Source organism: Pteronotus mesoamericanus, unplaced genomic scaffold, assembly GCF_021234165.1.
Source record: "Pteronotus mesoamericanus isolate MK-2021 breed Mesoamerican mustached bat unplaced genomic scaffold, CSHL_Meso_final contig_202, whole genome shotgun sequence".
NCBI classification, from domain to species: domain Eukaryota; kingdom Metazoa; phylum Chordata; class Mammalia; order Chiroptera; family Mormoopidae; genus Pteronotus; species Pteronotus mesoamericanus.
Window position 1 is genome coordinate 6,091,193 of NW_026555086.1, and position 21,354 is coordinate 6,112,546.

The following is a 21,354-nucleotide window of genomic DNA, read 5'->3' on the forward strand; positions in this document are numbered from 1 at the left end:
TTGTTGCAGAGAAGTCCATAATATAGATATACCAAAGCTTAATATTATTCCCACAATTTAGGTTGTTTCCAGTTCTTCAAATGATAAGCAGCTAGTCAAAACATCATTATCTATTTGGAACTGAGGTAATTGTTTTAATAGCCTGTTGGCTTTTGCAAATACAGTTTTGAGAAGGTTGATATTGACCTGCTAGCTCAAAATACTTTTTTCATGTTTTCCACCAAGCCATAGTTCCTTTCTGATGGCAAGAACAATAACAATTATGAGACCCTGGCTACCCTCAGTGCCTCACAAATAAATAGACATTCCCAGTAGCTGTGTATTCAATGTTTGTGATGGGGCAAAAAGATAATCAGCTGTCAGAAATGCCCAAGCAAACTTGTTACATAAGGAGGGCATTACTGGGGTAAGTTTCTTGTTACACAGACACAGGTAGACACACGGTCAGACTGTGTCCCTGGAGCTGTGACCGCCTGTTGGGAGAGCCCCGCCCACGCTAGCCCTTGCCTGCACGGTACTGGGTTCTCTCCCTGTGTGCCCTCCTTGCTGAGGCTCGTGTTAGACAGAGATATCGCCGATTCTGTGAAGAATGGTTTTCCACTGAGGATACAGACACAGGCATGGTCTCAGCCACCACTCCTCACAGTCTCTTACAGATTTAAAAGCAGGTGGCAGGAACTTCTTTAGAGGATCAGAAAAGTTTGCCAGGAGGGCTGAGGGGCAAGTCCCAGGAAAAGTTTTACTCGGGGGTCTCAGACACTGCCGTCGCTCGAGGCTGGCATCGGCTGGTGCCAACAAACCCGCCGTTTCCTCTGGGTCAGCGGAATCAATCGGGCATCTGTGCAGTTGGGTCTCATGAATAGAAGTGCAGAATGGAAACTTTCAGCCTGAGTGAGTGTAAGTTAAAGATGCGGGGGTGTTTTTTAAATCACTCGCATTCCTTACTGTCAGGTTTAGGGAATCACTCTCAGTTGGGTTAACGGGGTTGTCAAGTAGAGGTTTTGCTTTGGGGAAAACCAAGCACTGACTTGAGAATGGCACGTGTGTGGGAAGGACCCTGCCAGCGTGCGTGAGACGGTGTCTCGTGGCCCCGCAGCCCCGCTCCGTGCTGGTAAGGGGCTCAGTCTCCCTTCCGTGTTGGGCTCTCTCATTGTTACGTTATAAAAGCACAAATTGGGAGACTTAACAGAACCTAAGAAAAATCGGTAAATTGGACTTCATCAAAATTAAAAACTTTAGGATATCAAAGAACATTTTCAAGAGAGTAAAAAGACAACATACAGATTAGGAGAGAATATTGCAGATCAGGTAAGTGATAAAGGTGTAATATGTAGAATACGTAACAAACTCTTAAATCTCAACAACAAAAGACAATCTGATTTAAACACGGACAAAGGACTTTATTAGACTTTCCTCCAAACAAGATACACAAGTGGCAAGTAAGTATATGAAAAGATACACAGCATCATCGGTCATTAAGGATGTGTAAATCAAAACCACAATGAGAGATTGCTTCATACTTACTAGGACAGCTCCAATAAAAAACTAAAAATAACTTTAAAAAAAGGACAGATGTTGGCACGGATTTGGAGAAATTGGAACCCTCAGGCCTTGCTGGTGACAATGTAAATTCATGCAGTGCGGGTCTTCAGCAAGTTAAGCATACAGTCACCATATCACTCAGCATTGCCTCAGTAACAGTCCATTAACATTATAAGGTTCTGGTTTGGAGCCTGGCTCTGGAGCCAGACTGCCTGGGTTCACATCACGGCCACATCACGCACCATCTCTGTGACCTTGGGCGCGTTATGTGGCCACTCAGTGCCTCAGTGTCCCCATCTGTAAGATGGGGCCACTAATCCTGCCAACCTCATAGGGCCATTAGAATCCCGTGAGTGAAGTATTTAACTAAAACGCCATCTGGCACAAAGTATATCCTCGATATTCACAAGTATTACCTTCAATAAGGAAAAAACAAGCAAGCCCACAGTGACCTAGGACCCCCGAGGCCTGGATTCCTGTCTCCTGCCTCTGCCACAAATGTGTCGAGCACCTCTGTTAACCTCACCGGTAAACAGGGGGTACAAGATAAGATTAGCTCCTAAGAAGAGAGGTTCTGTCAAATTTGAAGTCGAGAAAGAGCTGGCCGTGGGTGTCAAAAGATTATCTGCCTGAAAAATGAGAATTCCCTCCCTTTTAGGAGGGCGCTTCAGATTCTTTGCCATTGAATCTGTTCCCTCATCCTCATACTATTCCTGCTACAGAGACATAATTCACAGACTCACTCACCACCTGTCCAAAGACCTTTCTCCTGGGAAAGAACTTCATAAATCATTTTAAGTTAGTGGCCATCACTCCCAGGTGCTTCCATGAGACCAAACGGCAAAGGACATTAACTTGGAACCAATTAAATTGCTTCTAGTATGTAGTTGCTGGTGTCCTGAACGACTCTCTCTCGGAAAGCTGTCCACGTGGCCGACCCCAGGTGAAACTGTGAAGAAGGTACAACTGGGCTTTGGAAACCCCTGCCTCTTCCCCTGTCTGAGCTCACGTGCGCCTCTCTCTCACCAAAGAGCAGTGTGATCTATCCCAGAGGTGACTTCAAATACTATGCTCCTTAAAGGAGTGGCATTTTTATGTGCCTTTACTGCTCCCCTCACCCACCATAGATTTGAAACAAAATGAATGAATGGGACGCTTGGTGGCATTGGTTGGAGGCCAGAGCAAGAGCTGTTCTCGGAAGGAACACCGAACTGGTACCTCTCCGTTCACACCACACAGGCTGGCCACTTGCTGATGGCACTTAGACATCCGACCCTGGTCTTGCAGTTCACTAGTGGGGGCCTTTGGGCATGAGGATCTTTGCAAGCCAGTCTCCAGTTAGAGGGAACAGTTCGAATCGGGAGCAGCAGCAAGCTTCCCCGGTAGCGCAGTCTAGCCTACCCGCCAGCACTGCTGAGGACGCGGAAGGCCTCTGTGCCAGCTCCCAGGTGGTCTCCACCGCAGCTGTGCTTATCTAAAACATGTGAGTTCTCACTGCCCAGTCTGCTTGGAAGCCTGGCTCCCCGACATGCCAGGCATGGGGACGGCGGGTTCCAGCAGCCAATCAAGTCTTTGCTGTGCTGCTCAGCAAACCTCTCTGTTCACTGGCCTGGTCTCGGGAGCTGGATAGGTGACTTGTCGTGGGCCTCGTGCTCCCAGACCCCTCTAGTGTGACATTCTGCACAAGCAGGTGTCATCCTTTGTTTCCTCAGGACAGGGGTGTGCAACTTGTAGCCCATGGGCCACATGCAGCCCAGGGTGGCTATGAATACCGCCCAACACAAAATCCCAAATTTACTTAAAACATTATGAAATTTTTTTTGTGGTTATGTGTTGCAATGTATTTAATGTGTGGCCCAAGACAACTGTCCTTCCAGTGTGGCCCAGAGACACCAAAAAGTTGGACACCCCTGCCTGAGGCCCTTCTGAATTTTGGGCAGAGGAAAAGGCGCCTGGGATCCGCAGAGGCCAAGGGTGTCTTTCCTGCGCAGGGACACTCCTGCCGGCCTCCCCACCCCACCCCTGACTGGCACGCAGCGACAGCGGGGCCTCGCTCATGGACCTCGACGAGAAAGGCCTCCTCCCTGGGGCCGGGGGCTCTGACGCGAGGTAGCCGGCGCCGGTTCGTGCCGGAGTCCTTACCAGACAGAACTCCAGGGCCCTGCAGCCACCTCAGCTTCCCAGATGAGAAAATGGCCCTTGCGGACGCTTTCCAAGGTCACCCCACAAGCAAGTGTGAGACCTTGCACCAGCCTGCTGAGGATGGGGGAGTGCAGACTGTACGTAATAAATGGATAATGGCTTGTCTCTGGGCTGGCGTTGTCCTCAGCAGTGCCCAGGTGGAAACGCTGTCCTTGTGATGATTAATGAATAAACCCACCCAGTTACCCTGAAGTTTGCAGGCCGCACGACAACCCTAAGGCAGTCTCTCTAGCAACGCATCCTGCCTCTCCGAGACGCCGACGGGCTTTGTCCGCCCCTGGCATCACCAGCAGCCCGGCTCCAGCTTCCCTGGGAGGGGTTCAGGATTTGGTCTGTGTTAGCTTTTGAAGTGCAATTTTTAAAAACTCCTTTCAAACCACGTCCATTTAGAAGCGCAGCTGGCACTGACTCGGAGGCCTGCCCAGCCTTCCGTGGCTCTCAGCAGGCAGGGTCGCCCTCCATCCCCAGCCAGCATCCACGGCCCGACCGGAAGAAGGATGGCGCAAACTGAATGTGAGCTGAGTGCGGCGGATACACATCAGGCGCACTTAGCAACCTAGGGAGGCCCCTGCGCCATGGCCTTAGAGCCGGCCCCCTGCGCGGCCCCGCAAGGGGAGTGGCCGTCGGGCCAGAGGGAGTCATGAGGAGGACATTCTTGCTTCATCAGCCGAGAACTGTGTGTAGATTCAGCTTAGAGTTTACTCTTCTCAGATGGCCCAGTTCCTAGAGAAATTAGGGGCTCTCTGCCCAGGACAGGGACAGACGCCCTGCTGAAACCCATCTGTAGTTTCCCATTTTAGAATAAAACCAGTGTCTAGTGGCTCCCAAGACCCTGGCCCTCTCTGACCCCATCTCCTCTCTCCCTTGTCCCCCCTGTTACCCACAGCGGCCTCCTTGCTGTCCCCTGCCCAGCAGGTGACTCAGGTGATTCGCCCTCGCCTCAAGTCCCCTCCCCCAGGTGGGTGCCAAGCAAGCCGTTCTCGCGGGGACCCTCCCCCTGCCTCCCCGCTCATCCTCTCATCGGTTCCCCGTTTGATTTGCTCCAGACACTCGGCTGCGGTGGAAATTGTCTTCATATCTATTTGCGTCCATTATGTGGCAGAAAATACTGGCTTCTCATGCTGTCCCCTTCTTCCTTCCTTCTTTCCTTCTTCCTTGGCATAGAATCCCAGTTTTGATGGAGGAAAGAAGAGAGGGCCGTGTGTCCAGCTGAAAACCTACACTTCCCAGGCCCTTCTGCAGCCCCACGACCGAGTGCTGGTCAGTGAGATGTAGAGGGCAGGGCGGCTGGCCGTCCTTGAAAAGAGGCAGTGAGGGCGTATCTTACCCCTGTCCCCTTTCTTCCATCCCCTGCCTGGGACTCCAGATAGGGGGCTGGAGGCCCTGGACCATGAGGTGGCCGCAAGGATGACAGCCGTCAGCCGAGAATGCAGAGCAGGAAGGTAGCTGGAGGAGCCTGGGTCCGGGGTGACTGTGGACTACTGTCCTGGGCCTCCGTGTGCTTCTTTCATGGGAAAGACAAATAAACGTCCATCTGCTTTAGCCACGGTCATTTCTAGTCCCTGCTGCCAGCAGCAAAAATGCGGGTTACAGCTGATACTCGTGCTCATCGTCTGTCTCCCCCTGACCAGAATGTAACATCCATGAAACCGGGATCTTTGTCCAGTTCACCATTGTATCTCTAGGGCCTAGTACCTAGTGAGTACTTGTAGAATGAATGAGTGAGTGAGTGAGTGAGTAGATGGACACACGCCCACACAGAGCACCAACAAAGCCCCTTCTGCCTAAATCCTGGCTCTGTCATCAGGCAGGTACTTTGTAAGCTAAGTCCTTCTTGGTCACTGGCCCAGTAGCGTAGATACTTCTGTGGGCCAAAGCAACGTCCTTTCTCCGTGTCAGCCACAGAGGCAGCGCCCTCCAGTTCCCGGGGGAGTGGCACGCAAACTGGTGGTGGGTTTTACGCTAGGATGTTTCCGACATCTTCACGTTCAGGGACCTCGTTAGCATGGCAGTCGGTGCTGCGGCTGCTTGGGCTTCTTGCCCTTCTACAGAAGAGCTGAACCAACGTGTAATCCCATTCTATCCCAGAAGGTGCATAGGCAAATGGTGTGGTCTGCTACCTCTAGTCTTGAAGTGAAATGGCAGCTTGGAGAACGCATGGAGTCTTTGGCTGGAGGAGAACAGAGCCCAGTGGGATCTGTGATACATAGTTGTTATTTTTGAGGGGATGGGAACTTGCCTGCCAAAATAGTTTTTGAACCAGAGGAACAGTGGCTGGTACTACCTCCAATTCTACCAACAGAGCAAGCGCAGCTTAGTAGAAAAATGCCAGACTATGAATGACCGATGTTCCAGTCGCAGCAATGTGACTTACTAGCCATGTGACCCAAGCAAGCCTGCTACTTCCTCATGTCCCAAATCGATATAACTCCTCCCTTTCCTGCATAGTAGTGAAGGTCCCTTGAGATAAGGTACATGGAGGTGAACTCTAACATTTATCTATGGAATCCCAATCTTTTAGAGCTGCAAAGAAAATTAGGGATTGTTTAACCCAATGGTCCATTTTACAGATCTGAATATTGATGGCCAGAAAGTCAGAGTTTTGTACAGGATGACGTGGTGGCGAGGCTGAGTCTTGAATTCCCAGACTAGTGTTTCTCGCACCAAAACCTCCATGTCAGCGGGCAAGAACAGCGCTCTTATTATTCCTCCGTTGGTTGTGCCCAGTACTTTCACTGTCATTATAATAAAATTGGTTATGTCACCGGGAAATTAGGGTCGTTTTGACGAGGTACAGTCCATATGCAAGTTGCTTTCAATCACTCGTGTATTCCACTGTGTTTTATGTGGCCACAGTGGGCCAAACTCTCTCTAGGATTGGAGGACTCAGGCAGAAATCCCTGCCTTTGGGGAGCTTATCGTACACACACGTGCGCACACGCACCCCCTCCCCCCACAAATGGTATCAAGCGTGGAGAAAAATGTGGCAGAGGAAGGAAGCGGGGCACGCTGGGGTGGGGGGAGAAGGGCGGGGCGGCATTGCGGTGTTAAGCCAAGAAAGGCTTCGCAGATTGCAGATTGGACTTTGTTTAAGCAGCGACCTGAAGGATGGGGGAGCAAGCCACGGGGATCTGTTAGGGGAAGAGCTTTCAAGGTCAAAGGAACAGCAGATGCTAATCCCCTGAGAGTGCTCTTGGCCTGTTCGAGGAAGAGCAGACAAGCTAAGGGAGCCGTGGGGCACGGAAGGAGAGAAGGTCTGAGAGTCAGGGGTGGGGACGGCGGGGCACACCATAGGGATGTGAGGACCATTGTAAGATTTTGACTTCTACTCGCTTTTAAATCAGTGCCCAGCACAAGTTCACCAGAAGACCGGGATGTCTTTGATAACACTGGCGCTTTATTTTGGCCTGCCCCCTCCTCCCTAATTCTCAACATGGACGGCCCCCCACTTGGTGTTGGGCTGCCCCGAGTTCTCCGCTGTGAGCGCTGGTGACCTGTCAGTGAGCGAGCTTAAAGACGAGAAGGGAAACAAAGGCCCTTGCCACCCCTTCTGAATAAGGTAAAAATGAACTTGGGAGATGTTTCTCGGCATCCAAAAACCAATTAAGCTGGGCACGCGGAAGTATTTCTAAAAACAGCCGTGCAGCGGAAAGAGACTGACAGGTGAGCAGATGGGGCAACCATCAAGTCAAATTTATTTCACAGCTTACAACTCAGATGAGCATCCCAGAGTCAGAACAGCTGGCCCTTTGTTCTGTGAGCCATTGTCCTTTGCCGGGCCCGTGTCTCAGGAGGGCAAGCAGACCCTGCTCCGATGGCAGTCTGTCTGCCAGTCTTTGCCTTGACAGGGAAGATCCTTTGTCGAAAACAGGCTTTTGGTGTTAACCAGATTGCTCTGTAAGATCTGCTTCTTCCGTGGGTTACGAAGTTTCTAGAGCCTGGAAATCAATGATGGTAGCCTCGTAGCTTTCATTTCCATAACTCTTCATGACCCACGTGACTGTCATTATCTGACTCTAAGTAGGTGGAATTTAACCAAATAGTCAAAAATGAAAATCTTCACATTTCTCAAGAAGAAACGTTTCTAAAGAACATTATAGTGCATCTGAAAATCACAGCTGCCTTGAATTTCTGATCGCTCAGTTATTCTGGAATCCTTCTGAAGTTTGAGACTGTCTCATGCAAACCGTACTTAAGTTTCAAGCAACAGGGAAGTCGCGAAATTTGGAAAGGGTTATCTTTTGTCAATCACAGTCCTTTGTGGGGTACTGTGCTGACAGAGGACAGCAGAGAGACCATATTCTGTAGCTGAAAGAAGGGCTTGCTATTACCCGGTGGGGATTTTGTTCCAGTAATTGCATCAAATTGGACCGTCTGCCACGTCGCAGGTATAGCATTCATATCGCTCATTAAGTCATGCGCCTGTATGCCTCCTCTCCCAACAGCAGAGTCACTGGCGGAATATATTTTCTTCCAAAGTGTTTGTTTTCATTGTTGCCCTTTAAAAATAATGAGTTCATTCTATTCCCTTGCAAGGAGAGTTACTCTAGACTGCTTTGAAATTGTATATCTTTTGTTGAACGCATTTCTGCGGCGGGTCCATAGCTTTGTGTGCCGGGCAACCCAACCCGGCCTCTCCCGAAGCTCCTCTCGGAGCTGCCTCGGACTCGATCTGTATAATCGGCCAGCCGACTTGACCTTTACATTGTTACCCTTGGCCAGGTAGGAGTCATGCAAGTTTCAGGTGACCCTATCATGTGACCAGAGAGCAGGGGTCAGCGGCTCCTAAATGGTCAGCTGTCAAGGTAGCCCATTCATCGCGGTCATTATGTAACCGACAGGCCGACAAATGAACCTGGGATGAAATCGCTCTCCGCCCTCCACTGCCTGGGTTTACACCCTGCGGTGGGCCAGGCGGTCTCACATGTTAAGTGGTCCCACGAGCCTGTCGGCGTCCCTGCAGCAGGAGGAAGGATGGCAGGAGGCTGCTCCAAGTGCCGGGCCCTTCGAAGCACCAGTGGCAAGCCTATAAGAGCCAACCTGGCTAATTACATGTACTTCTTTATGGACCCAAAGACCTTCACGTGCCCCCCCCCCACACACACACACCCTATTCCACCCGCAGCATCTTTGAGGTCCTTTGGGACAGGTTAACACAGTACAGCGTTTTCACAAACTGATCAGATCCAAAGAGCAGCTTGTGACCTTTCGGATCGATGGGACCCTCCTCTGGAAGGTCTGACTCTGTGTGAGCTTGGTGCCTTCAGAAAACGATCTTTTTAAACAGGGACCCAACAGGGTTCTTTGGAGGCCTGTATTTTGGAAAAGTACAAAGAGCCTGAGATTTGGAGTCAGAGAATTTCGCCAAATCCTGACTATCCTGTGTTTAGCTGTGAGCTCGGGGATGAGTGAGTTCATCTTCTGGGCCCCTGTCTCCATTCCAAGGACAAACAGTTCAACAGAAGATGTGTGCAGCGCCTGGCACTCAGCAGTTATTCCCGGCTATTCGGAATGTTTTTATTAGCACTATTACTAGCCCTTCGGTCTGGGAGGAGAAGTCATTGTGTGAGACAGAACTTTACGGTACCTCCCGCATCAACAGACGAGCAGGGTTATCGTGCCGAACAGCATAACGATGTTTTGAAAAATGGCTGGTTGCCCCCGTGGCTCGAAAGCATTACCGTGGTATCCAAAAGCGTTCCGGGGACATTTGGCTTTGAAAGCCCCTAAGAAGGCCCTCTTACTCCTTCCCTGAAGCAGGAGGCCCAGGAGAAGATTCTCATGTACCTTGAAGTTAAAGTCCAGTCTAGCTTTCCGAGCAGTCATGATTGAAACATACTACCTGCTAAGAAGGTATATTGACCCAAGAGATTTTAAAAAAGAGAAAGAAGAAGAAGCTGATCCATGGGCCAGAGTTTGGCTTTTCTTCACTCTGCTAGGCATTGACTTAGCCGACCTGGAAACATTAACATGTGCTACAGAGGCAAGGGGCTAAAAGCCCTTCAAAAGAAGACGAGCATGCCGTTTGTGGAAACTCGTTTAGACGCTGGTTTTGCGCAGCAGTTCTGCAGTGGGTAAACTGAGTCATGCAAATTGAACAAGCTGATTGCATAAAACCACCGTTGTCAAAGTAGACCCTTGTGGAGGATATGACAAGGAGCTCTTTATTTACAACAGTGTCGACAGTAACAAAAAGTCCCAGAAGACAGATTATGAATTCATTAACTCACTCTCCTCTTTTCAAAGGATTTAGAGTGTCCACGCTACAATTATTATAAGCTGGACTGTATACTCTTCTCACCACTAAGACGGATCATTTGGAAGCAAAGCACAATGAGACCATAGAAAACAATATAATGAGATGGCCTCTTAACTCAAGGTGAGATTTGAAATGCAGAGTTTAAGGTAGACACCATGGAGAATCGGAATTACGTACAGAAATCCCTGAAATTGTACCTGAAGTACTGTTAGGGACTTAGATACTATGTTATACGAAAAAATACCTGTCTTTTTTTTTTTTTTCATTCTTACCCGAGGACATGCTCATTGATTTTAGAGAGAGGGGAAGGGCGGGAGGGAGGGGGAGAAACGTAGATGTGAGAGAGAAACATCAATCTGCTGCCTCTCATCCATGCCTCAACCAGGGGCCAAACCTACAGCTCAGGTCTGTGCCCTGACCAGGGATCAAACCCACAACGTTCTGGTGTACGGGACAACGCTCCAGCCACCTGGGCCACACCCGCAAGCGTGAAAAATGCGCATCTGTAAACACTGGGATCACTCTGTGGGACAAGATGCTGCGATTCTCATGGGCCCGGAGAGACTGAGGAGAACAGAGAACATTCCGTCCTCTGTGGGTCTCATGCTCCCTGCAAACACAAGGCCACTGAGGAGATTGTCCTCCCTTTACCTGTCACTCCCTGCTTTTTCTGTGCTGACCAGGGTCTGCAGTTAAATGTGGATGTGGCCTGATGTGGCGCCTGCGTTTCCCATGCGTGTGAAGCCTCCCAAGCCCTGACACCGGCTTGGGCTGTTTGAGGGGCTTGCTCTGCTGCGGCCGACGCCCCACGGACCCCTGCAGCGTGAGACAGAATGACGGTCAACTGCTCATGTCAGTTGCAGTTCCAGGAAAAAACCCCGACTTGAAGAAAAGTCCTGCTTTTCCACTGCGGGAGGTTTTCTGATGTCAGTTTACGTGGCTCTCGTCTAAAAATATAACCCGCGACATTGAAAGAAAAAAACAAACCAGCAGTAACAAGAGGGGAGGAGGGAGGCGGGTAGTGGGGAGAAGAAGGGGAGGGGCCAAGTCAAGGAACATGTGTAAAGGACCCGTGGACAAAGCCAAAGTGGGGAAGGGTTGGGAGTGGGGGTAGGTGGGGCAGGGGAAAGTGGTGGCGGGAAAATGGAGACATATGTATTTGAACAATTTAAAAAAAACAAGTGTGGCCTCTTTCATGCTGTGCGTGAGCATACACGCTTCGGTGGCCCCCGCTGCGTGATCAGCCACGCTTTCAAAACAGGACCTGCACCACGCAGGAAAGTGAACGGGGAGGCATCATTATGCATCTGTGTGGTACTTGGCACATTTTAAAGGGCTTTGTGTACATTCTTTGGTTTTTATCTTCATATAAGCCATGAAGCAGAGGAGCATTAACCTCATGGAACAGTCAGGAAATGAAGGGGTCAGGAGGGCTTTCTCAACGTCCCCCTGGAAGATAATCAGAAGTATTGTAGTTGATGGTCTTACAAGAGGAACGTGTATCTTTTTTGTCGATAGATATCTTATAGATGATTATGGAAGAAAAAATTTCATCAGTCATTTGCCGTAATAATCTTTCTAGAAATGGGGGGGGGGGACACCCAAAACCATGTTTTGCTTCTTTCTTTCGCCTGACATCTTTTGGCACCTCCTAAATATGTAAATCTGGCGAGAGGATCTAAATAGGAGGGACAGGCTCCGTTTGGTCCAAATGGAGGTGCGTGGAAAGGATGGAACCTCGTGGGAAGGGTGTCCAGGTGGGTGTCCAGGGTCTGGCCCAATCCCCTCTCTCCCACTAACCAAGGACTGACTTTGGGTGAGGCAGCCATCACCCGACGTGGGGATCTGATACCCACCTCCCACCCCTCTCCGGTTATTTGAAAACCGAATAAGACGGTTTTCAGCCTCTGAAGTGTTTAGACAATGTACAAAATGCCGTTGTTATTTTAATCAAGAGTTGCTCGCTTCTTCCCCATTAAAGAATTCTCTCTTTGGAGTTCATTTTTCTTGTCTCGCCAATGACCTCTGCTTGGTAATATTTCTCCATCAAGGTCTAGTTTTTTGTGCATTTTTAAAGCTTGCTTACGCCGCTGAATCTTTAGCAGGAATCATTTCTCCTGCAATCCTTATCGCTTCATCAAGAGTGATGGAAACATTACCTGTCCTTCTTTATTTGTGGCAAAATTTAGCGACAAGGAAGAAGACTGTATGTGTTTTCTTAAAATCAATGGCCAGCACATTACTGTAAAACCTATTGATTAAAAACACAGAGGCTGGTGTTAGTCATTTAGTCTGTGAAATGATGCAATGAGGGGAGAAATTTCTCCTCTGACTTTTGCATTAACCTTTTATTGACTGCTTGCATACCCATAATTAACACACACTTTAGCTAAAGTGGTTAATTTTAGCATGGTGAACAGCGTCCACTAATGTAGCCGTAATCCTGGACATCCAAACGTAAGTGTCACCCCGGGGGATGTCAGCGGACAGCGGCCCCCCTCAGCTACATCAGTGCGGGAAGGCAGACCCTCTGGATAGTCGTCTGCTCCCAGGCCGCCAACAGGACACCTGTCAGCTGCTTCCTGTTTTGTCACTAGATCATTCAGGCAGAGCCATTCCTAAATCCTAAGCAAGAGTCTGAGTGCAGCTTGGAGAGTTCTTTGGATTGAAATAACGTGAGTTTGGGAGGTAGAGAGATGAAGTATGTATTCTCCTTGGCCTCCTTGAAAGGCCTCATGAAAGGAACAGGGCTTCCTGGTCAATTCAAGTTTATTTGCTAACCCAAAGCATTAAAGAAAAGATTTTTTTCTTTGGGATAGGAGACGAGAGGACAAAGCGGAAAGGAAGAACCATAACAATTCTCAGTTTCTTACTGTTTAGCTGGGTTCAGAACGGTCTGCCACCTGTGGGAACGCGGTGGGGAAATGTTTATGCATTTCTTTCTTCCTTTAGAAAGATCATGCAGCTCTGGTCATTAAAACTGGCTCATTTTCACGCAAAGGCTGGCGGGGATGACACCAGCCCTCCCTCGTTCTCTGCGTAGAAACCTGTCCCAGGTAGGAACACGATGTGCACCAAAAACAAAAGCCGGGGTTCCATGCTTTTCTGCCCAGACGATCTCTGCACACACGGCACTCTGTCAGCATCTTGGTTTGGCGAGGGGTCCGTCAGCAGCCACCTGGCAGGCAGGGCCCCCCAGTGGATGTTGTCCAAGGCAGGAAGTCACTGAGAGAGCAGGGAGGCATGGCCGACGTGTCAGAAAAACGGAGCTCAGAGCATAACAGCTCCAGCGCCTGGAAAAACCTAAGCCCAGCTGGAGGCCTGATGCAGTGGCTCTGCCTCTCCCGGGACCCAGCCCCATGTTGCTGGGTAGCAAAATGGCGAATGGCAGTTCCAGATGGCGCTTCCTCATCGTTCAGAGACCAGGGCATTAGAACATCTTCCCCCTTCGCTCTTCCATACCAGGCCTCTCGTTGTCACTCTTCACCCTTGCCCCCAGTTGGGTCACATGCCTTCCCCTAACCCACTCCCTGGGGCTGGGAGAGTGGGGTGTCCTAACCGGAATGAACTAGTCGCGGCCGTCCCCTGACTGTAGAGGTGGGGTCCATGCCCCTCAGACCACTTGGCGTGGGGAAGGCTGGATTCGCAGGAAAATTAGAATCCTCTTTGCGGGAGCAGTAGGCATAGACATAAGACAAGTTTCCACCATTGAGCATTTCTAAAACATTTCCTAAGAGAACTCGGGGCCCTTTAATTTTGCCAGGGCCTGTGGAGTAGATGTGCTGAGAAACAGTCCGACTTTATTTTCTATCAATGCCACTCAGCAAGTCCGACGACAGGGCCCCTCCTGGACCCCAGGTCTCCAGGAACAACTGCTAAGTCCTGAGTCTGAGCATCCCAGCCCATCCCTGACACGTTGTAGCAGCCTGAACATACACGCCTCCGCGTCCCGGAGTCCGGCGTTGTGGCGGAGTGCGGCGACGGGCTCAGTTCCCGTCAGGCCGGAAAGAAGAGCTGCTTCCGTAGCTCCAGGGCGTCCCCAGAAATGAACCAGGCCGGAGGGAGGGCGTGGTCACGGGCTACGGGCAGCTGCCTTATTGGCATGTCTCATCATCACTGGTACTTGGCAGAAGCAGTAATAGCAATAATAATATTTCACAATTATCGAGCGCTCACCGTGTGCCAGGCAGGGTTCTCAGCACTGCCCATGCAGTACTGAATTAATTCATTTACCCATCACCGCAGCTCCACTGCTAAGGTACTGCCACCATCATCATCGTCGTCAGCATCCTCAGCGTCATTCCCACCTGACAGGCAGGAAACGGAGGCTCAGGAGGGTCAGGCACTTGCCCAGCAGATGTCACGCGTCCAAGTAGCAGCGTTCCAGGTGTCCAGAGAGCATACTCTTAACCCCCGTCCTTCGATCTCCCGGCTCCTCCGTCTTAGGAAGCGGAGACGGAAGAGAGGCCAATGAGTGATCTGAGCAAGGGAAGTGAGGGTTAGGGATTCGCAGTCCTTTCCTTTTCAATTCCACCGTCTGGCAGGATGTTGACTCAGACAATACATAATAATTTGAGTTGGGGTGACTGTCCTTTCTCGTAGGTACATAAATCACCTCATATAACAAGCCCTCTGCTGGGCCCCGTATTTGGAAATTGGCAAGGAGCCAGGGGCACTAAAGGAAGAACTTTAAAGATCTTAAATTAAGGCCCCAAAGAAACGCAGTAAGGGGTTCCACCTCTAGCCCAGGGGGAAGCGTTGAATATACTCAACGCCTAGCCCCTCAGGGCTGCACAAACGGGAGGTAGTTCCCACACCAGCCAGTCCTTCGATGAGAAGAACAAAGGCAGAAAATCGGGCGCACCTTTTCTGGAAAGAAGAGCCAGTGGGCTCGGGACGCTTGTCCACCACGCACGGCCCACACAAACCTCTAAAGCAAGTTGAAGTAATTTCAACACTTTCTCAGAGTGAGGGGGCAAAGCCCATCTGACGGGTGAAAAAGCATCTCTATTGACAAACCTTCTGATATTTTGGTATTCTAGGTGGGTCAACACTTATCACAGCCCTTTAATCTGCCAACCAGCGTAATGTGTGCGCAGATCATTGCTCCGCCGCGAGATTGAGATGCTCAATTCGGAATAACTTTTCCTGGCCCGCCAATTGAGCATCACTCTTGGATTCCCAGGCAGAGAAGAAAGCACAGTTTAAAAAGCTTTGCGGAGTTTTTCGTAATTAGTCTCCGCTTCCCTGGAATATTAATTTCCCCCATCCCTTCTGGGTGATTCAGAGGCTGTCCGCCCAGCCGCGCAGGGACACCCTCAGACCCACGGCGGCCAGCGGCACCGGCCGCAGCCCCTCCCACTGAGAACAGCACCCTCTGTTCTCGGTGCTGCGTGGGTCTTATCAGTGCACACAGTTCAATATTTATGCTAAGAGGATTGTCAAAAGTAGCTTCTGTTGCTTTAATTCTTGTTTTAAATAAATAATGAGAACATTTAAACACATTACTCTCCTTGGGGCCCTGAGGTCAGCTAATCTTATTATTTATGAAGTGATGTGCTACATAATAGTACTTAGTGCATGTTAACAGACGCTATTATCCGGGCCTGATGCGGGGAGCCGAAGATATATTGGAATGTTATGTGTAATGTACGACGGATTGAGTGCTGAGGATGCCGGTATAGCAATTAAGCACATGAGAAAATAGGTGTTAAGTTGAAGTATGTTTTCCTGTGGGGATCCCCTCACCATTAATAATTCCCCAGAGGAGAGGATGTCTTTTAGTTAGGAACCTGCCCTACCATCACGCTTGGAAATAGGGCCAGGGCGTTCCATTCTTTGATCTCTTCGTCGTTAGTTCTACACAGAAGACACGTAGTGGGCAGGACCGCTGCTTAATTGATTTGGAGAGCAACGCGGGAAGCGTGGCGTGGGGGCGGGGAGGAACCCATGCAACTCTTCCCGCATCCTCCGAGCGCAGACAGTCCCCAACTTAGGATGGTGTGACTTCTGTGTTGGGTTTTGTTTTGTTTTGTTTTGTTTTTTGACTTTGCCATGGTGTGGGAGCGATACATCTGAAAAATCAGTGTGTGAGATGTTCAATGCTTGACTATAAAATAGGCCTTGTGTTAGATGTTTGACCCAACTGGAGGCTGATGTCAGTGTTCTGAGCACACGTAAGGTCGACCCAGCGGAGCGAGGATGCTCGACAGGTTAGGGGGGTTAAAAGAATTTTCAGTTTTTGATGTTTTTAGCCTACAGTGGGTTTAACGGGACGGGAGCCCACGGCCCGCTGAGGACCCTCTGCGCTTCCTCTCAGAGTGCACACTGTCACCGCCTCTGCTGCGGGAGGGCAGAGGAATCTTTCTTCTTTGTCGCAATCTGTGTCTCCTCTCGACTCCTCTTTTCTCTTTCCGATAAATAAAGCTCAGGCCAGCCTTAGACACGCTGGTCTGGACGCCCACCAAGGTGTGGAGAGGCTGCCCCAGCCCTTGGCTACACGGCTATGCTGTAGTCGCATATGATAATTAATTTCTCTACTATTGATGAATAATCCATTTAATAAAAACCATGATTTAAGTGTTTTCCTTAGGGAGTAACTCTTGCTAGCCTCTTAATTTAATTTTGTGGAAGTTTTCCCCACCTCTTCATCAGCGGAAATGATTATTAACCTCTATTTGCATACATCCTTATAAATCGGTCTCTCCTTGGAGCGTCTTTTCCCAAGCCCAGCAAGCCGGGACACTTGTAAATCTCCGGGATCTCCAAAGTCAACCCTGGCCTGTAATATTGTTTAATCTATTCTCGGACGTTTTAATGCGGTAAATGTAATTTAATCTTTCCTGGTAATCTAGTAAGACATTGAAATCCCACAAACATTTAAATCTGATAATGGCTTAATCACATACTTTAAATAACAGTTGAGATCATGAAAATATAATGCACCATTTTAAAGGCAGGGTAACTGAATTTCCCTGACAATTGCTTCTCCGAAGCCACTCGAGATTCTGTGGATGAGGGGATTGGGGGGAAAAGACGCTAAGGAAGTTCCAGCACCGTAAAGAACAGTTCTTCCTCGTCTCAAGTGCCCTCTTTCGGCCTTACAGGGTCGCTCTTCCCCACCCCGCCGCCGCCGTGCAGGACTGCCATTGGAGCACTTGGCCGAGTCGCCTCAAGCTGCCCTTGGGTTCGGGTCTTCCGGGCGTTTCCCCCGCGGATGAACTGCCTGTTCTTACCCTTCCAGGTGCCAGTCCCGAATGGCTCGGACTCTGCCCGCGGACCAGAAGCCCGAGTGCCGGCCGTACTGGGAGAAGGACGACCCCTCGATGCCCCTGCCGTTCGACCTCACAGACGTCATCTCAGAGCTCAGAGGTCTGCTTCTGGAAGCCAAGCCCGAGAAGGAGCACAAGTCTTAGGTGGAGGACGAGGAAGATGTTTGGGCTTCTCTCCTTCATCCCCGTCCGGGGCTTGGGCGAGGGCCGTGCAGGAGGGTCCACCTTTCGATCGTAGAGCCGGGTGCCAGTTAGAAACAGCTAGGGAAGGCAGCGCCTGAGTATTACTACGGCGATGTTTGAAAATGACAGTGTTGTAATCTGACCTGGTATTAAACACGACTTCCCCCTCCCCCCATTTATTCCCCATTTGGATTTTTAACGTGCACCATTCAGCTCCCGAGGCCAAGGTCGGTGATGGGGTGAACCTAGCCTGTGACAAAGCCTAACCGACTTTCTCCCTTTACTCAAGAGCAGATGACTCTAAAGTCGTCTGGAGAACACAGAACTGATAGAGCCGCCCCAGTTTCTCACCATGACGCTTACAGGCAACCCACGCGATGCGGCAGCTGCTGACCGCGTGTGGCTTCTTACATTCGAGTTCAACTTTAATGGTAATCAAAAGTTCAGCTCCTCGCGGGCACTGGGCGCATTTCCGGTGCTGGGCAGCCACGTGGGCGGCTACGGGCTCCCGCACTGGACAGCGCAGGTACCGAACATTTCGGTCGCCACAGGAAGTCCTCGCGGGCCATACCGCTCCACGGAGCTCGGGAGCAGGACATTCTCTGCCCCAGTTCCCTGTAGCTGCTGCCCTCACAGGCAAAGGAAATTGAAAAGACAGCCGCCTCCTTGCAGAGCGGCCTCCTTCCCTTCTCCGAGAAAGACCAAGTGAAAGCCCGAGTCAGGCCTTCTGTGCCGCGCTCACCGGAATGCAGACGTGTTGAAAATTAAAATAAAGCGGGCACCCTCCCTTGAGGAGGGTGCCCTGATCTAATGAAAGAGACGTGGCCCCATTTACACTGCTTCCCAGATTTAGCCAGCGTAGCATTTTCTCTCTCTAGTTCCCCCCTTTGCGTATAGTGACAGGGGGGACTGAGGTTTGAAGACCCCTGGTGGCCCTCCAGGTGACGCTGGAGCATTAGAGAGACAGCGTAGAACAGAGGTTGAAAGCTGGGTCCCGGCCAAAACTCCCATTAGCTTTGTGACCTTCGGCACGGCACTGTGCCTCAGTTTCCCTCATCTGTATCATGGGCCTACTGAAGGCACCGACTCACGAGGTCAAGACTTAACAAAACTGTCTAGCTATAGACATACATGAACAAATTCTGACGTGTAGTTAAATATCCAATAAATACTAGAATAATTAATTACCTACCAGGACGCTGGCCTGATGGAGACGTGTTCCCCTCCCTTCCTCAGTCCTCGCACCGTTTTTATCTTGTGATGCCGGGACATGTCTCCGTCCCTTTGGTGACCCCTAGAAACCATGAGAACAGTGTGCCGCTCTCCCAGCCTGTCGCCTTCTCTCGTAACCGTTTGCTGTAGCTGGAAGGCCAAGAGCATTTTTGCCCCTTAAGGTACATTGAGGACCACGCTCTCTCCTGCCACCAGAATCTCGCTGGTTCAAGGCTTGCGTTCACTCCACAAGGGAAGTCACATCCACAGAGAGGTCACGGCATGCAAAGCAGCCGGGCCTCATCACCTTGAGACTGGGCATGTCCTCGAGCCTCGATGTCCTCGTCAGTAGAGGGGATGAAGCCCGGCCGCTCAGCATTCGCCAGTTAAATGGCATCGTGTAGTGTAGGTAAAGGGTGCCTGGCACAGAGATGTCACAGACCGGGCACTCTGGGGCCATCTGGCCTAGTGTTTTATGTGGTTCCCACTATGTTTGCTTTTCATTACATTTCACAAGGGCCAATAGGTGAAAAATTGGGGGATTTCATATGAAATAAAAATATGTGCCGCCTCTTTAGAATTCAGGAGACCTGGCAGCCCCAGGCATGGCGAAGAGCTAGGTGTCTTCTCACTCTTAGGTAGGGTGTGACCGCTCCGTGGCCCCATGGCTCCTGGGTGTCACTTATTGTAGACCTGGCCCGCCCCTCCCCTTCCTGTCTGTACTCTCCACGCCTTGCTTGTACCCCCGTAGTAGAAATAAATGATACTGTGTAGTGCTCACCACAATACACGTGTGTGACTGTCGCTCTGTGTTCGTGGACTGCTTGTACTAATATGCCACGTACATCCCAAAACATTCATAAACAATAAAAACATTAGGGGGATGAGAGAAGAGACCAGGAGAGGTTCTGCAGTTTTCTCCTGCAGCACAGTGGGTGGACCTTCTTCCTCGGCCCGGGTGGGGCCCTGGGGGGGCCAGGGTGGGGGTAGTTCTCCAGGCCCCCTGGGCGGGGCCAGGTGGTGGGCAGCAGGGTTGGAGAGACCACTCTCTACAGTGACCCCGAAAGGGGAGGTCACATGTCCTCAGAAGAACCGGTGGCTTTCAGTAAGTGTGAGCGCAGTATGTTTGAGGGTTATACAAGGTCTCCCGGGAGGTTTCTGGGGCATAGGAGGAGGAGAGGCAAGAGGCGACAGAAAGGGGGCTGCTGGGGACCCAGACAACCAGCTCAGTTCCAGAGGGGCCAAGGGCAGGCCCTTCTCCCCCCGGGAGCTCGGGAAGGACTTTCCTGGGAACACGGCACAGGCTGTGTTGAGGGAGCAGGGAGGCCTTGCCCCTGTGACCTACCGTCACCGTCCCTGCCCGCTTCTTCTCTTGCTGCCCCAACACCTGCCGTCCCAAGAAGGCGGCCTGGAGACAGCGCTCCCTCCCGCCCGTCCTCACAGCTCAGCACACCTGAGCCCCGGGCACCCAGGGCCAGGCCCCTGCCCTCCGGGGGCTCCTCCGTGCCAGGCCCCTGCCAGGTGCTGGGCGTACGTAGCGGCCAGAAGGGGCCCTTACCCCGTAGCAGGGAGGCAGAACTAGACCAGCAAATAAATAAGATGCTCAAAGTGCCAGGGAGGGAACCCCCACCCGGGGCGGGGGAGCGCAGCTGGGGGCCAAGGGGGTGGCTCGGGCTGGGGGGCCAGGGAAAGGTGGCGGTGGGGAGAGCTCTTCGGGAAGGGATCAGCGGGGACAAGGGCCCGGGGCAGGAAGCACTCAGGGTGGGCTGCTGGGGGAAGAGAAAGGACCACTGGGTCTGAAGCAAGGCCCCAAGGACGCAGTGGTGGAGAGGCAGGTGGAGCGGAGGTCGGACCAACGCTTGGATTTGATTCCGATGCCAGGAGGGTTCCCTGCAAGGGGTGCAGCAGCTGAGATGATGTTCTTAAACGCCTTTAGGGGACCGTTCTGGCTGCCAGCTGGATTCCCAAGGGTCTCTGACAGCAGGCGGCTCGGTCCAAAGGCTCAGCATGTCCCTCGTCCTGGAGCAAGGTCTTGCATTGGGTACGGCGTCTTGCGAGCTCCCACGCTCCTGCCGCCGCACCCACGCTGGTCTTTTCCTGCAGCCTCCTTGCCAGGGGGCTTTGCTGGGCAGAAGAGTACATGATCATGGCGTCTCTTGGGACACAATTTTAGTAATAAGCTTCTAAACCCACCACTCGCTGAACTGAGAGATGCTAGCCTGTGACTCCGTAGGCCCTTTGAATGGATACCCCACATTCGGAAGGGTTTGTGTGTTTCGAGGGACAGTATTTTCAAATGCAACTTTTTTTGTTTTCCTGCTCCAGCTAGGGCTGATTTTACCACTGGGCAAATTGCATACATGTGGACCCCTGCCACGCTAAATACTGTTTATTTTGGAGATCTGTCAGAGGCAAGCGCGTGGGAGACAGGACTCTTATTTGAAAAGGCAATTCCCCAAACAGATTGAAGAGGAGAGGAGCCGCGCGGATTAAAATGCGCCAAAGTGGTAATGCCGTTGATCCAGTTTGCCTTTGTTACTTGGTGATTAAATGGTGTTTTTAATTACATTTCACTGGGAGCCATGGGTACTGCAGCAGCGAAATCAATTTGACAACCATAAAGGGGGAGGGGCGGCCCAGGAAAGGCAGGCAGCTCCGGGGGGCCGGGCGGGGAAGGGGAGAGGC

General features: G+C 51.1%; 1 protein-coding gene across 1 annotated transcript in view; it reads left to right on the top strand.

Annotated features, from left to right (window-relative positions):
• FTO (FTO alpha-ketoglutarate dependent dioxygenase) overlaps positions 1-19,447 on the top strand; it is a 314,012-nt gene extending 294,565 nt beyond the window's left edge. The window contains exon 9 of the mRNA XM_054570344.1: positions 17,247-19,447. Within this exon, the coding sequence (XP_054426319.1) occupies positions 17,247-17,418 (172 nt within the window). The 3' untranslated portion in view covers positions 17,419-19,447. The remainder of the gene's footprint in view (positions 1-17,246) is intronic.
• The last annotated feature ends 1,907 nt before the right edge of the window (positions 19,448-21,354 follow it).